General features: G+C 45.4%; 1 protein-coding gene and 2 long non-coding RNA genes across 3 annotated transcripts in view; 1 reads left to right on the top strand and 2 right to left on the bottom strand.

Annotated features, from left to right (window-relative positions):
* Positions 1-16528, bottom strand: part of LOC141048421 (class I histocompatibility antigen, F10 alpha chain-like) — a 490026-nt gene extending 473498 nt beyond the window's left edge. Inside the window, exon 1 of the mRNA XM_073543969.1 lies at positions 16398-16528. Coding sequence (XP_073400070.1) covers positions 16398-16446 — 49 coding nt within the window. The 5' untranslated portion in view covers positions 16447-16528. The remainder of the gene's footprint in view (positions 1-16397) is intronic.
* On the top strand, positions 12906-13863 carry LOC141048438 (uncharacterized). Its single transcript, XR_012220061.1, has 3 exons — positions 12906-12983; positions 13077-13227; positions 13315-13863. It is a non-coding gene; the product is annotated as an uncharacterized lncRNA (long non-coding RNA).
* Positions 14161-14725, bottom strand: LOC141048429 (uncharacterized). Its single transcript, XR_012220050.1, has 3 exons — positions 14612-14725; positions 14401-14495; positions 14161-14322 (listed from the first exon to the last, which is right to left on the bottom strand). It is a non-coding gene; the product is annotated as an uncharacterized lncRNA (long non-coding RNA).
* Positions 16529-20401: the final 3873 nt, after the last annotated feature.

Raw genomic sequence — 20401 nt, 5'->3', positions numbered from 1 at the left:
CGCTAAAGAACATCAGCGAATGGGCCAGTCCAGACAAAAAACCTTGTATGACCGTAATGCCAGGAACCGGGAATTTATGGAAGGACAGCAAATGCTCATGAATACTGCTTCCCCTGCCAACAAGCTTCAAGCAGTGTGGGAAGGCCCTTATCAGGTTGTCAAGAAAATTAATGACACTAACTATGTTATTGCCCTGGACTCTAGTGGTCGACGACAGAAAACCATCCACATTAACATGCTGAAAGACTACCACGACCGATCTCTGCCTGTTCTAGCTGTCTGCCACCCCCCTAGTGATACCACCGCCGACGAGTATCTCCCAGATCTCCTCCAGGTTGCCCAAGCGGGAGGATCACTGGAACAAGTGCCCCTGGGCTCCCATTTATCGGATATACAAATGGACGATATTGTCGCCGTACTAAGGCCGAGGTCTGCTGCCTTCTCCTCAAAGCCGGGGAAGACTACTCTCACCAGCCACCATGTGGAAACCCCCGGACAACGCCCCATCCAGCAGGCTGCCTACCGGGTTCCAGAGGCTGTTCAAGGCATGATAAAGAACGAACTGGAGGAGATGAAACAACTGGGAGTTATTCAGCCATCTCACAGTTCTTGGGCCTCTCCTGTTGTCCTGGTCCCCAAGAAGGATGGTACAACATGATTCTGCGTTGATTACAGACGACTAAATGATGCCACCAAGAGTGATGCTTATCCCATGCCCATGATTGATGATCTATTGGATCGTCTGGCCAGTGCCCAATTTGTTACCACGTTAGACTTGAGCAAGGGGTACTGGCAGATACCCCTAACGGAGGACGCTCGGGAGCGCTCAGCCTTCATTACTCCATTTGGGATTTATGAGTTCCTGGGAATGCCCTTTTGGGATGAAAACTGCCCCCGCTACTTTCCAGAGACTGGTGGATCGACTGTTACAACAATGTCAGGACTTTGCCTGTGCTTACTTAGACGACATTGCCATTTTTAGCACAACCTGGGAGGAACATCTTAAACACTTGGGCATAGTGCTGGACTGTATCCTTACTGCAGGACTGACCATTCGCCCTGATAAGTGCCAAATAGGGATGGCTGAGGTGCAGTACCTCGGGTATAGAGTCGGGGGTGGGACACTAAGGCCTGAGCCTGCCAAGGTGGAAGCCATTAGCAGCTGATGTAGACCCCAGACTAAAAAGCAGGTACTTGCATTTTTAGGAACTGCTGGTTACTATCGCAAATATTTGTTCCTAACTTCTGCACCTTGGCCAAGCCCCTAACCGACCTGACCCGCAAGAACATGCCTAGGAATGTGACGTGGACGACGGCATGCGAGGATGCCTTTTCAGCGTTAAAGACTGCCCTCGTCACTGCTCCTGTCTTGGCTGCCCCGGATTATAAACGCAGGTTCCTCGTGCAGACAGATGCATCCACCTTTGGGATTGGGGCAGTACTCAGCCAAGTGAACGCCGCTGGAGAAGAACATCCTGTTGCTTTTGCCAGTCGGAAACTACTGGATCGGGAAATGGCCTATGCCACTATTGAAAAGGAGTGCCTTGCCATCGTATGGGCGCTAAAAAAATTGCAGCCATACTTGTATGGCAGAGACTTTACAATTGTTACAGACCACAACCCCCTCACATGGCTGAATTGCGTATCAGGGGACAATGGAAGATTGCTGCGATGGAGCTTGTCCTTACAACCCTACAGCTTCTCCATCCAATACAAGCGAGGAAGCCAACACCAGAACGCCGATGGACTGTCTCGACAAGAAGAACCACAGGCTCCCCAGGCCGACCTACCCCTGCCACTGTACAAGGAACCATAAATAACTGAGCAATGTGGACTAAAGTGAGCAGGCCAGAGGTCTGTGTAGACCTCATGGCGTGCTCACTTATTATGGGGGGGGAGAGGTTGTGATGGTGTGATATGCTATGTGGATGTCATTTTTTGTATATTCCTATTTTTAACAATTCCAGTTATTTTCATAGTGTTTTTCTGCATTGTACAGTACCATTCTAACCTATGGAAATCCAAAACTGCAGTGCACACACTGCAGAATTTTCCGCGCAGATTTGCTGCGGTTTCAAATCCGCAGCATGTCAATTCTTTCTGCGGAATCCACAGCAGGTTCACACCTTCTCCATTGTAGAGGTGTGGAACCCGCAGGATAATCCACAGGTAAACTGCAGGTCTTTTGACCTGCAGATTTTGCCAAATCTGCGCGGAAAAATCTGCAGACCAATCCGCAGCGTGTGCACGCAGCCTTATACCTATGGAAAAAGCATGGTCTCAGAGGCTTTACGTAGCTGGATGACCCGGGGGTTGTCATGACAACCCCGGGTCATCATGGCAGAGATCGGGCCATGCGATTACATCGTGGGGACGCCGATCAGAAAGCAGAGGGAGCCCCTGACCTTCTGCCTCCCCCCTGAACGCTGCAATCACGCCTGATCGCAGCAAACGGGGCTAACAGCCAGGGGCGGGCACCGCTCCCAGCTGTTAGTGCAGGAATGTCAGCCACTGGCAGCGCTGAGCTGCTGCACTGTCTGGGCGGAGAAGATGCTGAAATTTCAGCATCTCTTGCCCGATCATGCTGTGATCGGTCAGTCAGATTGGTCAGTCAGTCAATTACAGCACTGTGGGTGCGGGGACCGATGGCAAGGGTCCCCGCACATCTTCCCGTGCCTCTCAGCTGTCAGTAACAGTTTACAAGCAGTGACAGTTTAAATGCAGGACAGACATAGTCCGTCATAGTGCGGGAACTGATATCCTGCCATGAGGGACTATGTCTATCCTTGGACGTTAAGGGGTTAAATACCCTGCAGTAAATAGCATTGTGCTTGAAAATAAAATACGGCGTTTAGTTAAAATGTTTTTTGATAAAAAAATAATGCGTAAGCCATCCCACCGCTCCACGGTGACCATAATTGGCACAGTCCTAACTCGAATATTAAAAACCTTATCGTTTGTCAAGTGACATTCATGTGGACAAGGGCTGAGAACGACTGAGCCCAACTAGTGGACACAGCCATGGGAGACCACAGCAATATAATGCCCAGCTCACAGGAAAGGCTGCACCATTATATGCACATGATGCAAACAGACAGCAAAAACCCGAAAGGTATGAACTGGGATATAAGCTGGTGTGCGTGCTGAGTGTAAGGGCACGTTCACACCGGACACTGCACAGAAAAAAGACAGAAACATAATGATTAAATATCCTGCAGTAAATAAATAGCATAGTGGATGAAAATAATAGGATACACGAATATATACCGTATATACTCATGTATCTCCATCCCTGCACCTCATTGTTCCGGGGCCGGCAGCTCTTCCTGTGCTGAGCGATCACGTGTTACCGCTCAATAAGGTAATGAATATGCACGTATCTCCATTCCCATAGGCGTGGGGCGCATATTCATCACCTTAATGAGCGGTACCACGTAACCGGTCTGCACAGGAAGAAGCTGCCGGCCCGGAACAGTGAGGTGCAGGGATGGAGATCTGATCTAGCGATGGCGCCAGGAGGGTGAATAGAACGGGGGGGAGCCATACACGATGGGACAGGGGAGCCGAGGAATGCGAGGCAGGGGGAGTCATGCAGGGGCAGACCTACCGCCGTGCATTGCATGGGGCTGGGGGAGAGGGGGCCCCTCCAGCACCGCATGGCTAATTGTGTCAAAATTCAAATTAGCCATGTGTTGCTCAAGGAGGAGAGCAGCGCTGCAGGAGGCAAAGGGGCCCCTGTGAGGCGGGGGGCCCACCTGCCCACTCCACCCTCCCATTGAAAGAGGCAATTATGGAGCCTGGAGGAGAGAGCATCAGCTAATGCTCCCTCTCCCATCATTCCCCGCTCTGCCTCTGACACTGCGGGTGTGCGATGACGTCATCGCGCTCTCACTGTGTACCAGGCAGTGCAGGAAAGGAGACGGGAGCAACGCAGGCACAAGGAGAAAGTGAGGAGTGTGGGTATTTTTTTTTTTTTATAAATCAGTGTGAGTACTGGACTGTGGGGCCATGCTGGGGGGGCTATATACCATGCTGGGCTGTATTATACCATGCAGGGGGGGCTATATACCATGCTGGGATGTATTATACCATGCTGGGGGGGTTATATACCATGTTGGGCTGTATTATACCATGCTGGGGGGGCTATATACCATGTTGGGCTGTATTATACCATGCTGGGGGGGCTATATACCATGACAGAGGACCCACATACCAGGACAGGATGGGGGGAGCCACATACAGGACAGGGATGAGGGGACAATGCATACCCGGCTTAGACTCGAGTCAATAAGCTTACCCAGTTTTCAGTGGCAAAAGTAGGTGCCTCGGCTTATACTCGGGTATATATGGTATGTAGTTTTCTTTCCTACACTGCAGCAGATGAACCACAATCTCCCACCATCCGGTTGTGGATATCAGGAGGTCGGTAGAATAAATGAATATCAGAAATGTTTTATGAGCTCAGTTGTTGGCACATAAAGTTAATTCTTGTGAGACGGGGACACGGAGCAATGGCCGATTGTTGTAGAGATGAAGATTGGAGAAAAGGGGAGATAATAAAAGCTGTCACATAATGAGACACCCGAGGGATGATATATTGAGATTCACCAACATTGTTTATATCATAAAAAAAAACAAAAAAACTTTCTTTGCATTGTCAGAATCACCAATTGTAGATTCTGCGTTTTTCTCCTGATTTCCTGACACTACGTTTGTGGACATTGTTGGGCGCAGGCTCTGGAGGCTTGTGGCCATCAGTGATCACAGGATGGATCCGTCCACCATCGGGACCCACTGTTACATATACACCACATGGTATACAGGTATGTGCGGGGTATAAGAAAGTGCAGTCTGCTGCTCTCCCCTACACGGGTACACGACCGGTATGCTGGTGCACACCCGCCACATGGGAGGTACAAGGAACACACCCTCAGCCTCCAACAGGTGGACGGTCGTCTATGGAGACGTTGCAGTATTTATGTGGAAAATCTTCCAGATCAACACTGTGGCCAGAAGCACTGACGTAATGTGCACTTAGACTTAATTATGTGGGGGGGGGGGGTTTCATCATTTTTTCAATTTTTTTATAGATTATTTTGTGTGTTTATAAGAGAATTTATCATCGGGTTTTTTCACTCCAAATCTGCCATCTATGTAGAGCCGCTGTAATGCTGATCACGTCCAAACCTTTCATACATAAATCTGGGTTTATGTTTTAGTGAAATTTATTATTGTAGTGTAGTGGGTATGAGCCACAAGTGCAGTGGGGCGACCGCACATACAGCTCTGCTGCATCTCTCCCTATTCCCGGCCCGCCGCCCGTCTCCTGTCACTCTTCTATCAGTGACTGGCTCCCCGGTTTGGGCAGCACAAATCAGGTGACGGCTTCCTTTTAGGCTGCAGTCACACGGCTGTATCACTCTCATGTAGATCGCATCACAATCCTCGGACTGGCCATCGGCTGCCCTCACCTGAGGGTGACACCATGTATTTCTACACAGCTGTCACACTCGGGTCAGTAGAGCCGACGGTCAGTCCAAGCATTGCAATGTCATCCTCACACGAGTAATACGGCCGTCTGACTGCACACAGAGTAAAAGAACTGAGGAGAGAGAAAAGGCTGCGGGATAATAATGATTAATAAACTTATCGCTATCTCCAAGCCTGTACGTGAGAGTGTTCATTGTACAGGATGTAATGGCGCTCCAATCTGGTGGGGTGTAATGCGCGCTCTGCCCTGCACATTATAAATTATATATATTGTATAATATTACAATCGGGAGAAAATACATTATCTGTTATACACACCTCACCTGCTGCAGAACCTCTATTTTATCATACAAATTACAGTATGTCCAACGTATCAGTGTTATTCCTATTTCTGAGAACATCAAGCATCCATGACCTTAGTTTGGAGATTAAGGCCAGTTCTTCTCTATTAACCCTTTCCCGACGATGCCTGTTCCCACCTTCCAGACAAGTCTAAATTTTTCAATTCTGACTTGTGGTAATAACTCTGGAACATTCAACATATCTCAGTGATTCTGAGAATGATTTTCATCGTACTTTATGTTAGTGGTAGATTTGGAACAATACAATTTGTATTTATTTATGAAAATAGAAAAAATTTACCAAAAATGTGATCATTTTGGAATGTTCAAAATGTGACATTTTATGCTCTTAAAACAGTTACATAACACTTCCTACATGTCTACTTTACATAAGAATCATTTTTGACAGAAAATACCCCAAAGTGCTCAAAACCACATTCAAAAAGTTTATTGACCCTTTAGGTGCTTGCTAGGAAACAATGAACATTCTAATTTTTCTCCAAAAAAGGTTTTTTTCAGCCCCAAACTTTTCATTTTCACAAGAAAATGGACCCCTAAATTTGTCCTGAGTATGCAGATACCCCATATAGGGTGCAAATATGGTATAAAATTACTGATTGGGCGCACAGCAAGGCTCGGAACAGAAGAAGCGCCATTTGACTTTTGGGGTGCAAATTTGGCTGGAATAGATAGCCGACGCCATGTCACGTTTGCAGAACCCCCTATGTTCCTCAACAGTAAAAAAAAACCAAAACCTCACAAGTGACCCCATATTTGAAACTGCACCCCTCAAGGAATTTATCTAGTAGTGTGGTGAGCACTTTGAACTCACAGGAGCTTTATAAGGTTGATCCGTGAAAATGAAAATCTAGATTTGTGAAATTGATGTGAAATTTTTCCTGATTACACTGATGCCCCATATGTGGTGGAAAACTACTGTTTAGGTGCACGGCGGCACTCAGAAGGGAAAGGAGCACCATTTGAATTTTGAAATAGCTGTCACGGTAGTAAGTCGCATGACTCCGCAGCACCTCTCTACTCAGTGTGCGGCTTCTCCACGTCCAGTCGTCAGGCTGCCCCGTTAGTCTTGCAGCACTGCTGCATCTGCATGGCTTTCATTTAGCTTTGGGGAGTGGGAGGAGTTGGCCATTTCATAAAGACTATTGGACGAATGGACGTAGAGTGGAGTCCACAGCTCTACGGGATCCAGACTTTTTCCAGCACGGAGCACTGGTTACGTTGATATTGCTGTGTTTTATTAGAGATTTGCTTGCTCCAGTTCAGACTCACAAATCAATATTTCCATTCAGTGACAGCAAGCAGTGGAAGATGTGCTGGTTGGATGTAATGTATACATAAGGCCAGGCAGATTGCTAAAGGTAAATGTAAAGCAATCATTCTATTAATATCATCAGTATCTCAGGGGCCTCCAGCCATTGTTCTCCCAGCAAAAAGGCCGATTGTGGGGACGGGGATAGTAGACCCAGGTGGAACCGTCACCATAGGGGGTCTCACATGCAATCTCAGGTGATGGACTTCTGAAATGTTCTTCATTTGTTGAGCTAAAAGCAAATGTTTGAGGCATGGTGTGTACACTTCTGCCCATTCAGGGGGCTGATCGCAGGGAGGGGGAAAGATGCCACGTTTAGTCAGAGATTTGGGATAGTGACGTAGAAGGGAGCGGATCGAGGATGAGGTCCTGGAGCACATGGATGGATGGAGTTTGGAGATCGGTTGCCGGCTGGGCTGGACACAAGTGCTACCGTTGAGGGATATGTTGTCTGGATTTCAGGAACATTATTAAGGACTGTTGCTGCAGGATACATGGGCTTTGATTGTGTTACCGGTTGTCTAGAAGAGCAATGACTGTGACTCCAGACTATACAGTACTGGCTGGAGATAAGAAATCTATGGGCCAACCAAAAGTTAGGAGACAGTGAGTATTGCCTGGTAAGGAGGCAGTGGGACTACCGGCCCCGGGGGGGGGGGGATCTTGTGGACTGGGGGCAATGTATTTTGCCCATCTACCCAGAGTTGTTGTAAAACCATGGATCTAAGGGATACAAAATAGTTGCATCGTTAACCTGCCTAGGTGATTATTACAACCCACAACCTCAGATCTTCACAGGGGACATGGCTGGTCTCTGCAGAAACTTAACCTTGCTGGGTCCTGCAGAAATTAGCTTCCCTGGCCTATACCGTGCTAGCTGGGTCTTTATTAGGCAGCTCCTCCTACCCCTCCTGAACTATGGTTCCTATCCTGATAGTACCTGTTCATGCATTCTTCTGCATTCCGCCACCCATTAATGACCCGGCTTGTTTACCCGTCCTGACTGACCTCTCTGCTTCTGACCTCAGCTAAGATTACTGATTCTGTGATGCCTGCACAGACCACGGACTGTCTGACTACACCTCTCAGTACCTCATACCCGCTGCTGCAGACTCGGGGACTGCCCTCGAGTGGTACCTGGTGACTACAGGCGGCAAAGCTTATCATCACCATCAGAAGCTTTAGCGAATACCTAGTGGTCACTTTGTAACGTCCCTGCAAGATAAGCCCGGCCCGTGGCGCACCCACCAGCATAGGTGACTAAGGGTACTAACGTGCCAGAAACACATCAGCTTGTTTTCATACAATTTGTACGCTTTGAGAACTGAATAAAGTTCATTTTATGATTACCTGGACGGTTGTGCTGAGCTCACTCCTCCCTCCTCTCCTTGCTTCCATATATGTGGTCATACACTTTTGTTTGGGCATACGACAGGACTCAGAAGACACAGAGCGCCATTTGGCTTTTAGGGAGCAGAGTTTCCTGGAGTAGTTTGTGAGCACCATATGCAGAGCCACTAAGTTCCAAAACAGTAGAAATCACCCAAAAGTGACCCCATTTTTCAAATTATACTGAGGGATCTTATCTAGGGGTGCACTCACTATTTTGACCCCACTGGCAATTAGTGCGCAATGGAAGTTGCAGAGTGAAAATTACAAATATACCATTCTAGTGTCTAAGACATGGTGCCCGGCTTGTGCGTCTGGACAACCCTTCTAAAAATCTAACAATTAAGGACTCATCTCAATATAAGATTGGTGGGGGTCCGACACTCTCACAATCAGCTGAAACTACTCTCAAACTAATGCTAGGTCTACACTGCACTTGTGGACACTGTTGGGTGCATGCGCTCCATGCTTGGGTTTTACTGGAATGTTCTTTTGGATCCATGTCGCTTTTCCAGCGCCTCTGAACTACGAGGAACATGGACATCCTCTATTTTTCCACTGATAGACAGCAGATCTGAGGAGGGGCTGGTGTTTTGCTGACGTTTTCATTGGGGCCATTTGGGGGTACATCATATCTTTCATTTGATTTTTATTCCAATTTTGAGAAACAGATTGAATAAACAAAAAGCAATTCAGGAATTGTCTCTGTTTTTGCGCCATTTTATGTTATTTACCATGCGATAAACGTGATAAGACGACTTTATTCTTCGGGTCAGTACAATTACAGCGACGTCGGGGTTGTTTAGTAATTTCATAATTTGCTATTTTTTGCTAAACACTGATTTACAAAAAAAGTATCTGTCATTCCATCACCGTATCCTGAGAGCTAGACCTTTTTTACTTTCTCGCTGATGGAGCCGCGTGGTTCTTGTTTTCTGCGGGATGAGTTGATGCTTTTATTTGTACCATATTGGACACAGAACATTTCTTGATCCCTTTTTTTTTATTTTGGGTGACAGAGGAAACAAGAACCAGAAGTTTATAACTGTTTTTCCACGCCATTCACCATGTGGTAGAAGTGATCGGGCAGCTTTATTCTTCGGGTCATTATGATCGCAGACACCGGTCTTATACAGGGTTTTTTATGTTTTGCCACTTTCGCACACTAAAATCAATATGTTACAATGTTTTTCCATCCTCATACTCTGACAGCTGTAACTTTTTTGTTTTTTTCTCTACAGACCTATGTAAGGGCTTGTTTCTTGCGGGACAAGATGATATTTTTCTTGATACCATTTTTATTGCAGGCGATTTTGATCACTTTTTATTCTATGTTTTGTGTGTCAGTGTGGTATTTTTGGAATGTTTATCTTTTTACAGTGTTCATCAGATATGTTATATAATATGACACTGTGTTCCGGATCTGTTGATACCGGATATGCACTTCTTCCCCTTTAGGCCATGTGCACACGTTGCGGATTTAATTGCGGTTCCGCCGCGGTTTGTACCGCGCGGAATAGCCTAAAATCCGCAGTGTAGTGCACCTATAATGGGAGTCTATGGGATCCGCAGACTTGATGTGCACATGCTGCGGAAAAAAACGCACAGAAACGTAGCGGTTTATTTTCCGCAGCATGTCACTTCTTTTCTGCGGTTCCGCTGCGGTTCTGCACCCATAGACTCCCATTCTATCTTTAAATTCCGCAGCAAAACCGCTGATCAAAGAAAGATCTGCGGTTTTGCTGCAGATTTGCTATCCAAAAACGCAGGAAAGGGAAGTGACGGAACAGGAAGGAGGAAGTGTATGCTGTCTGAAAAAAAAATGTAGTCGTACCGTCGTATGGGGATGGATGTGAGGCGTATGATTGAGTTGGTAAGTTATGTCTGTGTGTGTCAGTCTGTGCGTCAGTCTGTGTGTCTGTAGTGACAGATTGTGGTCATTCGTCGGATGGGACAGCTCTCCCATCCAAATATGATGGGAGAGTTTTCCCATCGTCAGGCGGATGACCACAATGGGTTAAAAAAAAACACACGTAACAAACAGTACATACAACACACAACATGTACACATACTTACCACATACCACTTTCGCCTGCCCGAAGCCTTCCCTCACTTGTCTCCTATTAAAATGTAAAAAAAACCCAAAAGGTTCTGTCCCACGATGTCCTCCGGTGATGCACTGCAAGAGTTAAATTGCTCCTGCAGTGTGCGCTGGTCGGCGGTGGGTTCCCGGCGGTTCAATGAACTCCGGGACCTCACTTTACGGTCCGGGAGCTCACTTTACGGCCCGGGAGCTCACTTTACGGCCCGGGAGCTCACTTTACGGTAATTGACCTGTCGGTATTGCCGTAAAGTGAGTCCCGGAGTATGAACTCCGGTTAACTCACACGCATGCGCAGTCACACTGCAGGAACTTTCTCCTGTCAGTGTGACTTTTTAACCCGTGGAGAGCAGTCACATCTACTGATGTGACTGTTCTCCACTAGAGATCGACGTGGGACACTCGATTTTAAATGGATTGCGTCGGACTGGTTGGTATTTTAGTGTTTTTTTATTTTATTTTTTTTACAGGTTATGGTTTTTATGGGTAAGTATGGTTAAATGAAGAACATTAAACAAATTTTTTCTGTGTGTTTTATTTTTCATATTAAACTATAGGATTAATAATGGATCGGCGTCTTCTTGACGCCTCTCCATTATTAACCCGGCTTAATGTCACCTGTCAATCAAAGGTGACATTAACCCTTTATTACCCCACATCCCGCCGCCACGGTGCGGGATGTGGGAAGAGAGGGGCTAAGTGCCGGAATTGGCGCATCTGATAGATGCGCCATTTCTGGGGCGGATGTGTGCTGATATTTGTAGCCGGGGGGGGGCCAATATCCATGGCCCCTTCCTCGGCTATGAATATCAGCCCGCAGCTGTCGGCATAGCCTTTCTGTGTAAAAAATATAGGGGGACCCCACGTCATTTTTTTGGGGGGGTCCCCCTATTGGAATAGCCATGAAAGGCTCTGCTGACAGCGGCGGGTTGATATTCATAGCCTGGGAAGATGAAACTCTTCCCAGGCTACAAAAAATCAGCACACACTTGCTTGCTTTACCTCTCTAGACTTGATAATTGGGCGGGAGCCCACGCCAATTTTTTTCAAGTCCAGACAGGGACAAACAGCAACTACGTGTTGTTTTTTGGTAGCCTGGGAAGAGGTTAATCTTCCCAAGGTATTAATATCAACCCGCCGCTGTCAGCAGAGCCTTTGATGAATAACAAAATATATGGGGACCCCACGTAATTTTTTTTGGGTGGGGGGCCACATATTCTATTAGCCATCAAAGGCTCAGATGACAGCGACGGGTTGATATTCAAAGCCTGGGAAGATTATCCCCTTCCCAGGATACCAAAAATCGAGCCCCAGTTACTGGCTTTGCCGTTCTGGACTTGAACAAAATGGCGATGGCTCACGCCATTTTGTTCAAGTGCAGAATGCTAAATCAAGTAAATGTGGACTGTTTTTTGGTATCCTGGGAAAGAGGATAATCTTCCCAGGCTTTGAATATCAACCCCCCAGCTGTTTTAAAAAAAACATCCATAGCGAGCAAATTTGGAAACCAATGGAGGCCTGTATTTGGATTTAAAAAAACACAAAGGAATGTGGAATCTAGTCCTAATTCACCGTAGTATTGTGTGTGGCCTTCATGCGCGTGTTTCAGTTCAATACTACACATTGCCCTCAAAATAAAAAACAGCCCACACCATTATTAATAACCCACTGCTAAAACGGTCATGCTGAAGGATGGCGCAGGCACCAGGCTCACACTCTGCACATGTGACATACATGACAGAGTGTGGAGACAACATACAGAGTGATCTGTTGCCTGCAGCATCAAAAAGCATGACATGTTTGGCACTGGGTCAGTAATGGTGTGGGGTGGTTTTTCTTGGTCGGGCCACACAGCCCTCCAGGTGCAGTTGGCCCTAGGTTCCACAATGGCAGACCTCATGTGGCTGGAGTGTGTCAGCAGTTCCTGATAGATGAAGGCAGTTAAGCCATGGCCTGAAGAACCGTCCATTCCCCATAATCCGATTGACACCCTGGGACATCATGTCTTGCTCCATCCACCAATTTTACGTTGCAACTCAGACTGTCCAGGAGTTGACGGATAGGTGTACCCGATGCTATCACATCGTGAGGGAAGTGTGTGTACGTGACTGTGTGTGTGTGTATGACATTGTATGTATGCTAACAAACTAAATATGAAGATATAAATAACATATTCTTATCCATTACAGATAAGAGACATGCCAGCTATCTGGGACCCGGCCGATGAGGCTTACAAAGACAAGTACACACGTGATATGTGTTGGTCCAGAATCTGCCGTCAGCTGTATCCTGAATTTGATGGGTACAGCGGTGCCCTGCAGCAGAAAATTAGTAAGTACTTTTTGTTATGTTGGTTATACAGACCAACTCTTCATTTTTAAACGTATTGCACGGATCATAATGTGTTTTTTCTTTACATTTTAGTTCATGATGTTAAGCAATGCTGGAGATCGGTGAGAGATCGATTTCAAAAAATCCAAGCCAAGATTGGCACCAGTGGATCTTCACCGGCGAAAATCAAATTCAGCTTGTATCAAGACATGTGTTTCTTGTTAACCAGCAGGACTTTGAGGAGGTGAATATTTAGATATAATTTCAATGTTGTTAGGATGACTAAAATTTGAATTGTCACTGAAAACTCTGTCATCTTTTTTTATGACAGCACAGATGGAAACATTTCGCCTCTTCCTGAAGATGCCAGCCAAGAGGCCGCAGGATCCACGGATTCTATGGATGGGTCTTCATTCTGTGAACCTGAGTCTCCCTGTACATCTGGTGTAGTGTCGGCTGCGTCATCTTCAGGGATGGCATCTTGTGCAGAGACCCAAAATACTCCTGCCCCAAACAGTCAAACAGCTGCCAATCCGTTGACAGTAACCGAGCCACTGGCAAAAAAAAGCAAGGCCAAAACCAAAAAAAAAAATGGATGTGACTACAAAAAGGGTTAATGACACCATAGATCTAATCAATAAATCTTCCAGGGAAGATCACTTGGATTTTTTTGGTGCCAGCATAGCCAGCAAAGCTCGGTTACTGTCAGCGGAAAGGCAGACTAAGTTTATGACAGTAGTAAATGCAATACTGTCAGAATTTGAAGACCCTTCGCCTATCGCACCTTTAGCAGATATTGTAATAGGGGCCACACAAAGTGTTCGTGCAAGGCGTCCACCACCACCACCATTGCCGCCTCCACAACCACCAATGCCACCACCACCACAACAGCGTGATGACCAACGGTATCAGTGACCTCCCGTTAACTATTCTTATTATGGAGATGTTAACTCTGAAAACATGAGTTACCAAGATTACATCTTGCTCAACTAGTTTAGGGCATAAGGCAGGTCCTGGATGACAAAGTCCTCCATTACCTTCAATAGTTCTGCGTTGCTGACACCAGACCTGCTGTCACCGTTTTGTGAGGCCATATTCGGACAACACTTGTGTTTGTTGAACCTTTTCTTTGTTGTTGAAAGATTTTATATTTAAAAAAAAAAAAAAAAAGACTATGTTGGTCATAAAGTCTTTATTGGTTTTATAATAAATTAATATTTACAATTTGTTTTATTATTATTTGTGGAAAAATATCATAAGGTCTTCTCCCATAATGCTCAGGAGCCGGTCAAATGCCGGGATGGTGAGCCGGCAAAAGGACACAAATGTCTCGGGATATCTGTTAAAAAAAATAATAAGTTACATCACATACAGATTTGTACTGATAACAAATTCTCGTCACATATGGGTAACTTACCTTCTCAAATCTTGGTATAGCACACGAAAGTGACCCTTTCCTGTACGTTCTGCCACAATGGGGTCTACCCACATTCTTCTGGTTCTCTTTCTGGCCTGCAAGTAAGATAAAATAATATGGGTTAAGGTCCCGTAAGAGTCTACAACGCTCCAGCGCTGAGGAACACGATGTGACCTAAAGATGGTTGGTACGTCGCTACCTGTTCACTCACCAGGCAGATCTATTCAATTTACACAGCCACTATACGGCAAGCCGTAACCTCAGCAGTCATTGGGACCTTGTCACACAGCAGCTAATCTGACGACCCCAGCCTGCGTCCTTGAATTCTGCACCACCATCGCAGTCGCTCATTGTCAGCAAACATAGCAATGCATGAGGCCAGGGGAACAAAACCGATCAAAAAATGGACAGGACATTCAAGCTCAATCAGCAATATCCAGCAGGGGGACGGTCGCCCATATCCATCACATGTAGCAAGATGGCTGGCGACGGCGCTGTTGCGTCACAAAAGCTGTGATGTTTCAGCGACCTCGCTAGCAATCTCACTATGTGTGATGAGGACTCAAAAACAATATTTTTACATACAGTGTTGCTTACCTGGAGTCTTTGCTGATTCAGAGAATCAAGAAATACTCCCAAAGCTTGGAGGCGTTGTGGCCTGCGTAGCCATACATTAGTTTCACCATGTTCTTCGCCATGCTGTGTGCTTCGTTGTTCACTCCGATCATTTTCAAGGTTAGCACTCATGATTACGAAAGTGTGCCGAATCCAAAATGGAGAAAGAGGTTGGACTAGGAAGTGACATCATTTTTTTTCTATTTTGAAGTTTCTTCTCTTTATATTTGCTTTCAAAAAAGGCAGACAAATCAGGTAGAAAAACGCAAGCAAAACCGCACAAAACATGCATGAAATCAGCATAGAAAATGCATGGAAAATTGTTTGAAAAACGCAAGAAAAACGCATCCCAAAAACGCATCAAAAATGCTATAAAACCGCATCAAAAACGCAGACATTCCACCATGCGTTTTCTGCCAGCAGGTGCAGTTTTTGTGCAGAAAAATGAAACAAAAAATATGCAACGTCTGCACATGGCCTTACTTTCATTTTTTTATAAATAAAACAGCGTTTTTACTTGCAAAATTTTTTCTCTTTTTATTTTTCACCTTTTTATAAACTTTATTTAACTTTTTTCTTTATCATCGCGTCATACAGGTACGGTTGTTTGTGGGAACGCACTTCCCATTGCACCGTACATGTACAGCAGATGTCGGTAAGGGGTGAAAGTCTATGGGAGTTACAGCAAGAACAGAGGCTTTTATGTTCCTCACAGATGTTCTGCAGCAGCTGGGGTCATGTACTGTACAGGTCACTCTGCAGCTGCTGCAGAACCTCTCTCGGCTTCCTGTGTGCACTTTTTATGTATCCTGCTCTCTGCACACTAAAGACTATGGGCCCGAATCATTATTGTATTTGTATCTTACAGGCGCAGCTTCTCTAGTGGATTTCTGCCTCTTATAGACGACAACACATTGATCCATAAACTCCAATCACAACATACGACATAAGGGTGTGTGCAGACGCTGCGCAATCCGCTGCGGATTAATCCGCACGGATTTTGCAAAAACCGCAGATAAACCGCAGGTCAAAAGACTTGCGGATTATCTGCGGTTTTGCCTGCGGTTTGCTCCTGCGGATTCACCATCTCCACAATGGTGGAGATAGGAACCCGCTGCGGATTCCGCAGAAAGAATTGACATGTCACTTCTTTCTACGGTTTCAAAAGCGCAGCAAATCCGCGTGGATTTTTCCGCAACGTCTACACAGCGTTTTTTTTTAACCATTCATTTGAATGGTACTGTACACCGCAGCTAAAACTGCTGCGGGTCCACAGCGGCCAAAAACGCTGCGGAAACGCAGCAGAATCCGCAGCGTGTGCATACTAAGACGTAATAATCCTCTGCGATCAGGAGCAATCACTGATCACCCTCCATACTCACCAGAACACACCGCAGACACGTGAAGGAGAAGCCCAATGAGGGGCCACATCCTCCTGCCCCGATATATGGGGGGACCCCGAGGAGGAGAAGCTCAGTGTCACCCAGGACTGACACACTGTAACGGCACCACAGTCTCTGTACACTGGAGGGCGGAGCTCAGCGCTGATTGGACGGGAGCTGCAGCGTCCTCCAATAGGAGAAGGAATCTCCGCTGCTCAGCAGTTTCCGGGCAGAGGGAGGACGGAGAGGTGAGAGCTGGAGGAAGCGAAAGGGAAAGAAAACCTGTGAGATCTCAGGGCCGGATAAGACGCGTCACACAGTGACCACGGGGGACAGAGGCCGCAGACACAGGAGCCATCCTCCAGGGGATAATGAGGGGAGAAAGCCTCTGGGATTACTCAATAGGGGAAAATCAGTATAAGGGATGTGCCCCCTAGAGGCCGCGCAATGCTACTGCAGACAGTGTCCTCATTGCTTTACCCTGCTGCACTGCTCTCCATTCACCAACACCCAGCATGCAATTCTGTACACAGAAAAATGTAAAATACTTTTATTTGGGTCTATAGCTCCTCTGCGGATCTGTCCTGGACGACCACTAATGAGAGCCCCCATCTAGTGTCACATTTGTTCTCAGACTTCACATCTGACTTCAGAACCGCAGCAAATCATGAGCCTCCTCTGACCTCTCTCATACCATCAATTCTTCACATCCTCCTCTGATCCTTTAATCAGAACTATTCTTTTCATCCTCCTCTGATCCTTTCTATTCTTCACATTCTTCTCTTTCTGTAGTCAGGAATATTATTAATATCCTCCTCTGATCCTCATGTCAGATTGATTCTTCACATCCTCCTCCATCATCCAATCTGCTTTATGTCTCATTGTAGACACATCCTCAGGGTGATTCTTCCATTATATTAGTGTCAGTGCGTCCCACCTGCTCACATCAGCCATGTCTTATTCTTCTGCAGAGATCTCAGCGCTGTCCCGGTCTTATGAAATATTCACCCAGATCGGGGTTTCTCCGCTCCCGTCCTCTGGGAATCGGCCCAGTGATGTCCTGAGGATTTCTGTAATGCTGCAGTAATCGGCACATAAGCTTCCGCCATGGAGGATCTGCACAATTAGGATTCCTCCAGGAGCGCACGTAACAAGGACGGCAATAGGTAAGAGTGAGGGTGCGATGCTCGCTGCTAATAAGCCTCCATCACTACATTACATGTACCCTCCACACTACTAATATCACCATAGTGGGGAGGATGGAGCCGTAACGCCTGTGCACACCATGCAGATCTGTCACAAAACCTGAAGGGTTTCCCAACTCCAGCAAAGTGAGTGAGAATCCCGAGGTCTCGTGCACACGGGGCTTATTTGTCACCTGCAGATTTGGGGCAGATTTTCAATTCTTTCAGCGTTCACACTAATGAGGGGAAAAGTCTGCATCAAAAACGCAAGTAACAAAAAAGCATCAAAAACGCAGAAATTATAAAAGCAGAACTGATGGATACAGGAAAATGCATATTCCTTAATAAAGGAGACTCTCCAAAGACTATACATCATAATGGAGAAACAGAGAGAGTTTCACTTGATTGGCAATTCCTTACATGATATATGACTGTGCATCTATAAAGTGCGGCCATCTTTGGGTTGATGATCTTTACAATTCTACATGTGGCTCTGTAGAATATTCACCATATAATGATGGGAGCGTCATATTAAATATCTCACCTATTCCGCTTCCACTCATTGGGCTTAAGCTGCACAACTCCACATAAGATGTCGCTCATTCTATATATTGGGCTTAGTGGAGCGCTCATCAGTTATGGATGTGAATGCGGATTCCATATAAGATCTCTACATGATCCGCTGATTGCATCTCTCACATCTCCTTGATAGGATTCTTCCCATTGTGTGTAATGGGAAGTATGTTTTCTCTCCAAACCTCTTACCTTTACAGCCAGCAATAGACGGCCATACGATTCTCATTAATGCCTATAGAGGCTTCTCCAGATGTGGACATTATCTGTATTCAAAATCTGTATTCTTGGTGTCTTGGAAGATGGGGCGGATTCGGACTCCCCCATGGCAGCAGCTTTCTGTAGAATCATTTTCCAGGCTAGAAAGTTGATGTCACCGCACTGGATGGAGCGATCCTCCCCATCACTGGAAGAACTAAAAGCCAGAATAAATAATACCCTATGTGTGGAAAGAGGAGAAAATATCAAAAGAAAGGCGCTCCAAAAATGTATAACCTATGGGGGCAATGGCAACTACTCCAGGTGCGGCTTCATCGCCCATTGCTTTGTATTAAACAAGAAACTCTCGGGGAATGAGGCAGAACGAATACATGTATAGGAATAACTAATTATTAATCACTTTCTCAGTAAATGAGAGGACACAATCCAGATATAAGCACAGTGATGTAATAAGGAGAGAGGACCGTCAGGGGAAATGATCTAATCTTCTTTTATTCTTCCGCCACTGCCACTGTATGTATCTTTTCATAAACCAGCAAGTGAGTATTTTTTCTATTTGACTGCTTTCTTATATCCCTCCACTAGGGGGAGCAGTAACATCTCTTCTCTCTTGGACACAGACACAGTTGTTCTTCCCATCTGATAGCGGTATAATTGCCCCATATGGAGCCACATCTTCTCTCATGTTTCATGGATTCATTGATTACTCTACTATATTATTTACATACATATGTGCTTACCAGTGACATTAACAGTTTTTGCAGATCTTTTTTATTCTGTTTTTATACTTTATTTACATACATGTTTAATAAAATTACATATTTTTATTCAATACCTTGTATTATTGGTAATTTTTCATGGGAGTACCATTGTTGGCTTTATGATAATTATGAAATATTTCTTGCTACTCCCATAGACTTATAGGACCTGCTTAGGCTATTAATTACTGTCACCATGCAATAACGGCCAAGACTGGAGATCACATCCATCCTGGCTGTTATAAGGATATTCCCATCTCCAAGATCTGATCCCAATATGTAGTAGGTATAATAATAATAGCAAATACCTCCGATTAACAGTGTAGTATAGTTCTTCTGATTGGCTGTGTCTCTTACCACATGTGCAGAGCAGTGCAAAAGTGTAGGTATCCATGGTTATGACCATAAAGTGACAGTTGTTAGTGGTCGTAACCATGGATACCTCCGCTCCAGCACGGGGATCACTGTACGCACTAGCAGTATATATAATATATACTCGCCTCCATCTTTCCTGCCAGTTCTATATCTCTTCTCTGTGTATATCGGACGCGCCTATTCCTCGCAGCACATTGAGCTCTTATGTTTATACAGATATAAATAGAGGATGGCGTCTATAGACACGGAATTAGATTTATCATCTAATAACACAGGAGTTGTGACTTGTGATATAAAAACTTATGTGAGATTTCCCGTTCTCCATATTCCTATAGATGTCGGGGAATAACGGAATGCGCTGCTGTTTATCTGTACACGGAATATTTATTCCTCACGGTCACACACATCCCTGTGTGATATTACTCCCATCAGTCACACATACGCTCTGCGCTTCTCTCTCACGTTTCCTGGTTTGCAATACGATTTTATTGGTTGAATATTATAATATTTCCTATTCCCATAGATCTCTTCTTTATCTGCGACTGTTCGGTCTCAGACTCGTGTATTCACATTTCTAATTGGACGTATTTGCTAATATTATTATTATTACACTTTCTACATATTGGGATCGGATCCTGGAGATGGGAATACCCCTTCATATCACTTAACGTCTTCATGTCTGGGCAAGTTTTCTCTTTTTTTCTTCCCATTTTTCCAGGAGCCATAACGTTATTATTTCTCCTCTGACATGGCCGCATCAGGGACGTTGTTGTTTCTTTGTGTGGGACTATTTGTAATTTTGAAGGACTCCATTCATTTTCCCGTATAATGTACTGAGGAATGTGTGGTAAACAGTGAATATATTGCAATACTATCATTGTATTTGGGGGGGGTC

Source organism: Dendrobates tinctorius, unplaced genomic scaffold, assembly GCF_039654945.1.
Source record: "Dendrobates tinctorius isolate UK_male_01 unplaced genomic scaffold, ASM3965494v1 ptg000135l, whole genome shotgun sequence".
NCBI lineage: Eukaryota > Metazoa > Chordata > Amphibia > Anura > Dendrobatidae > Dendrobates > Dendrobates tinctorius.
This window is presented reverse-complemented; position numbering and strand designations above follow the sequence as displayed.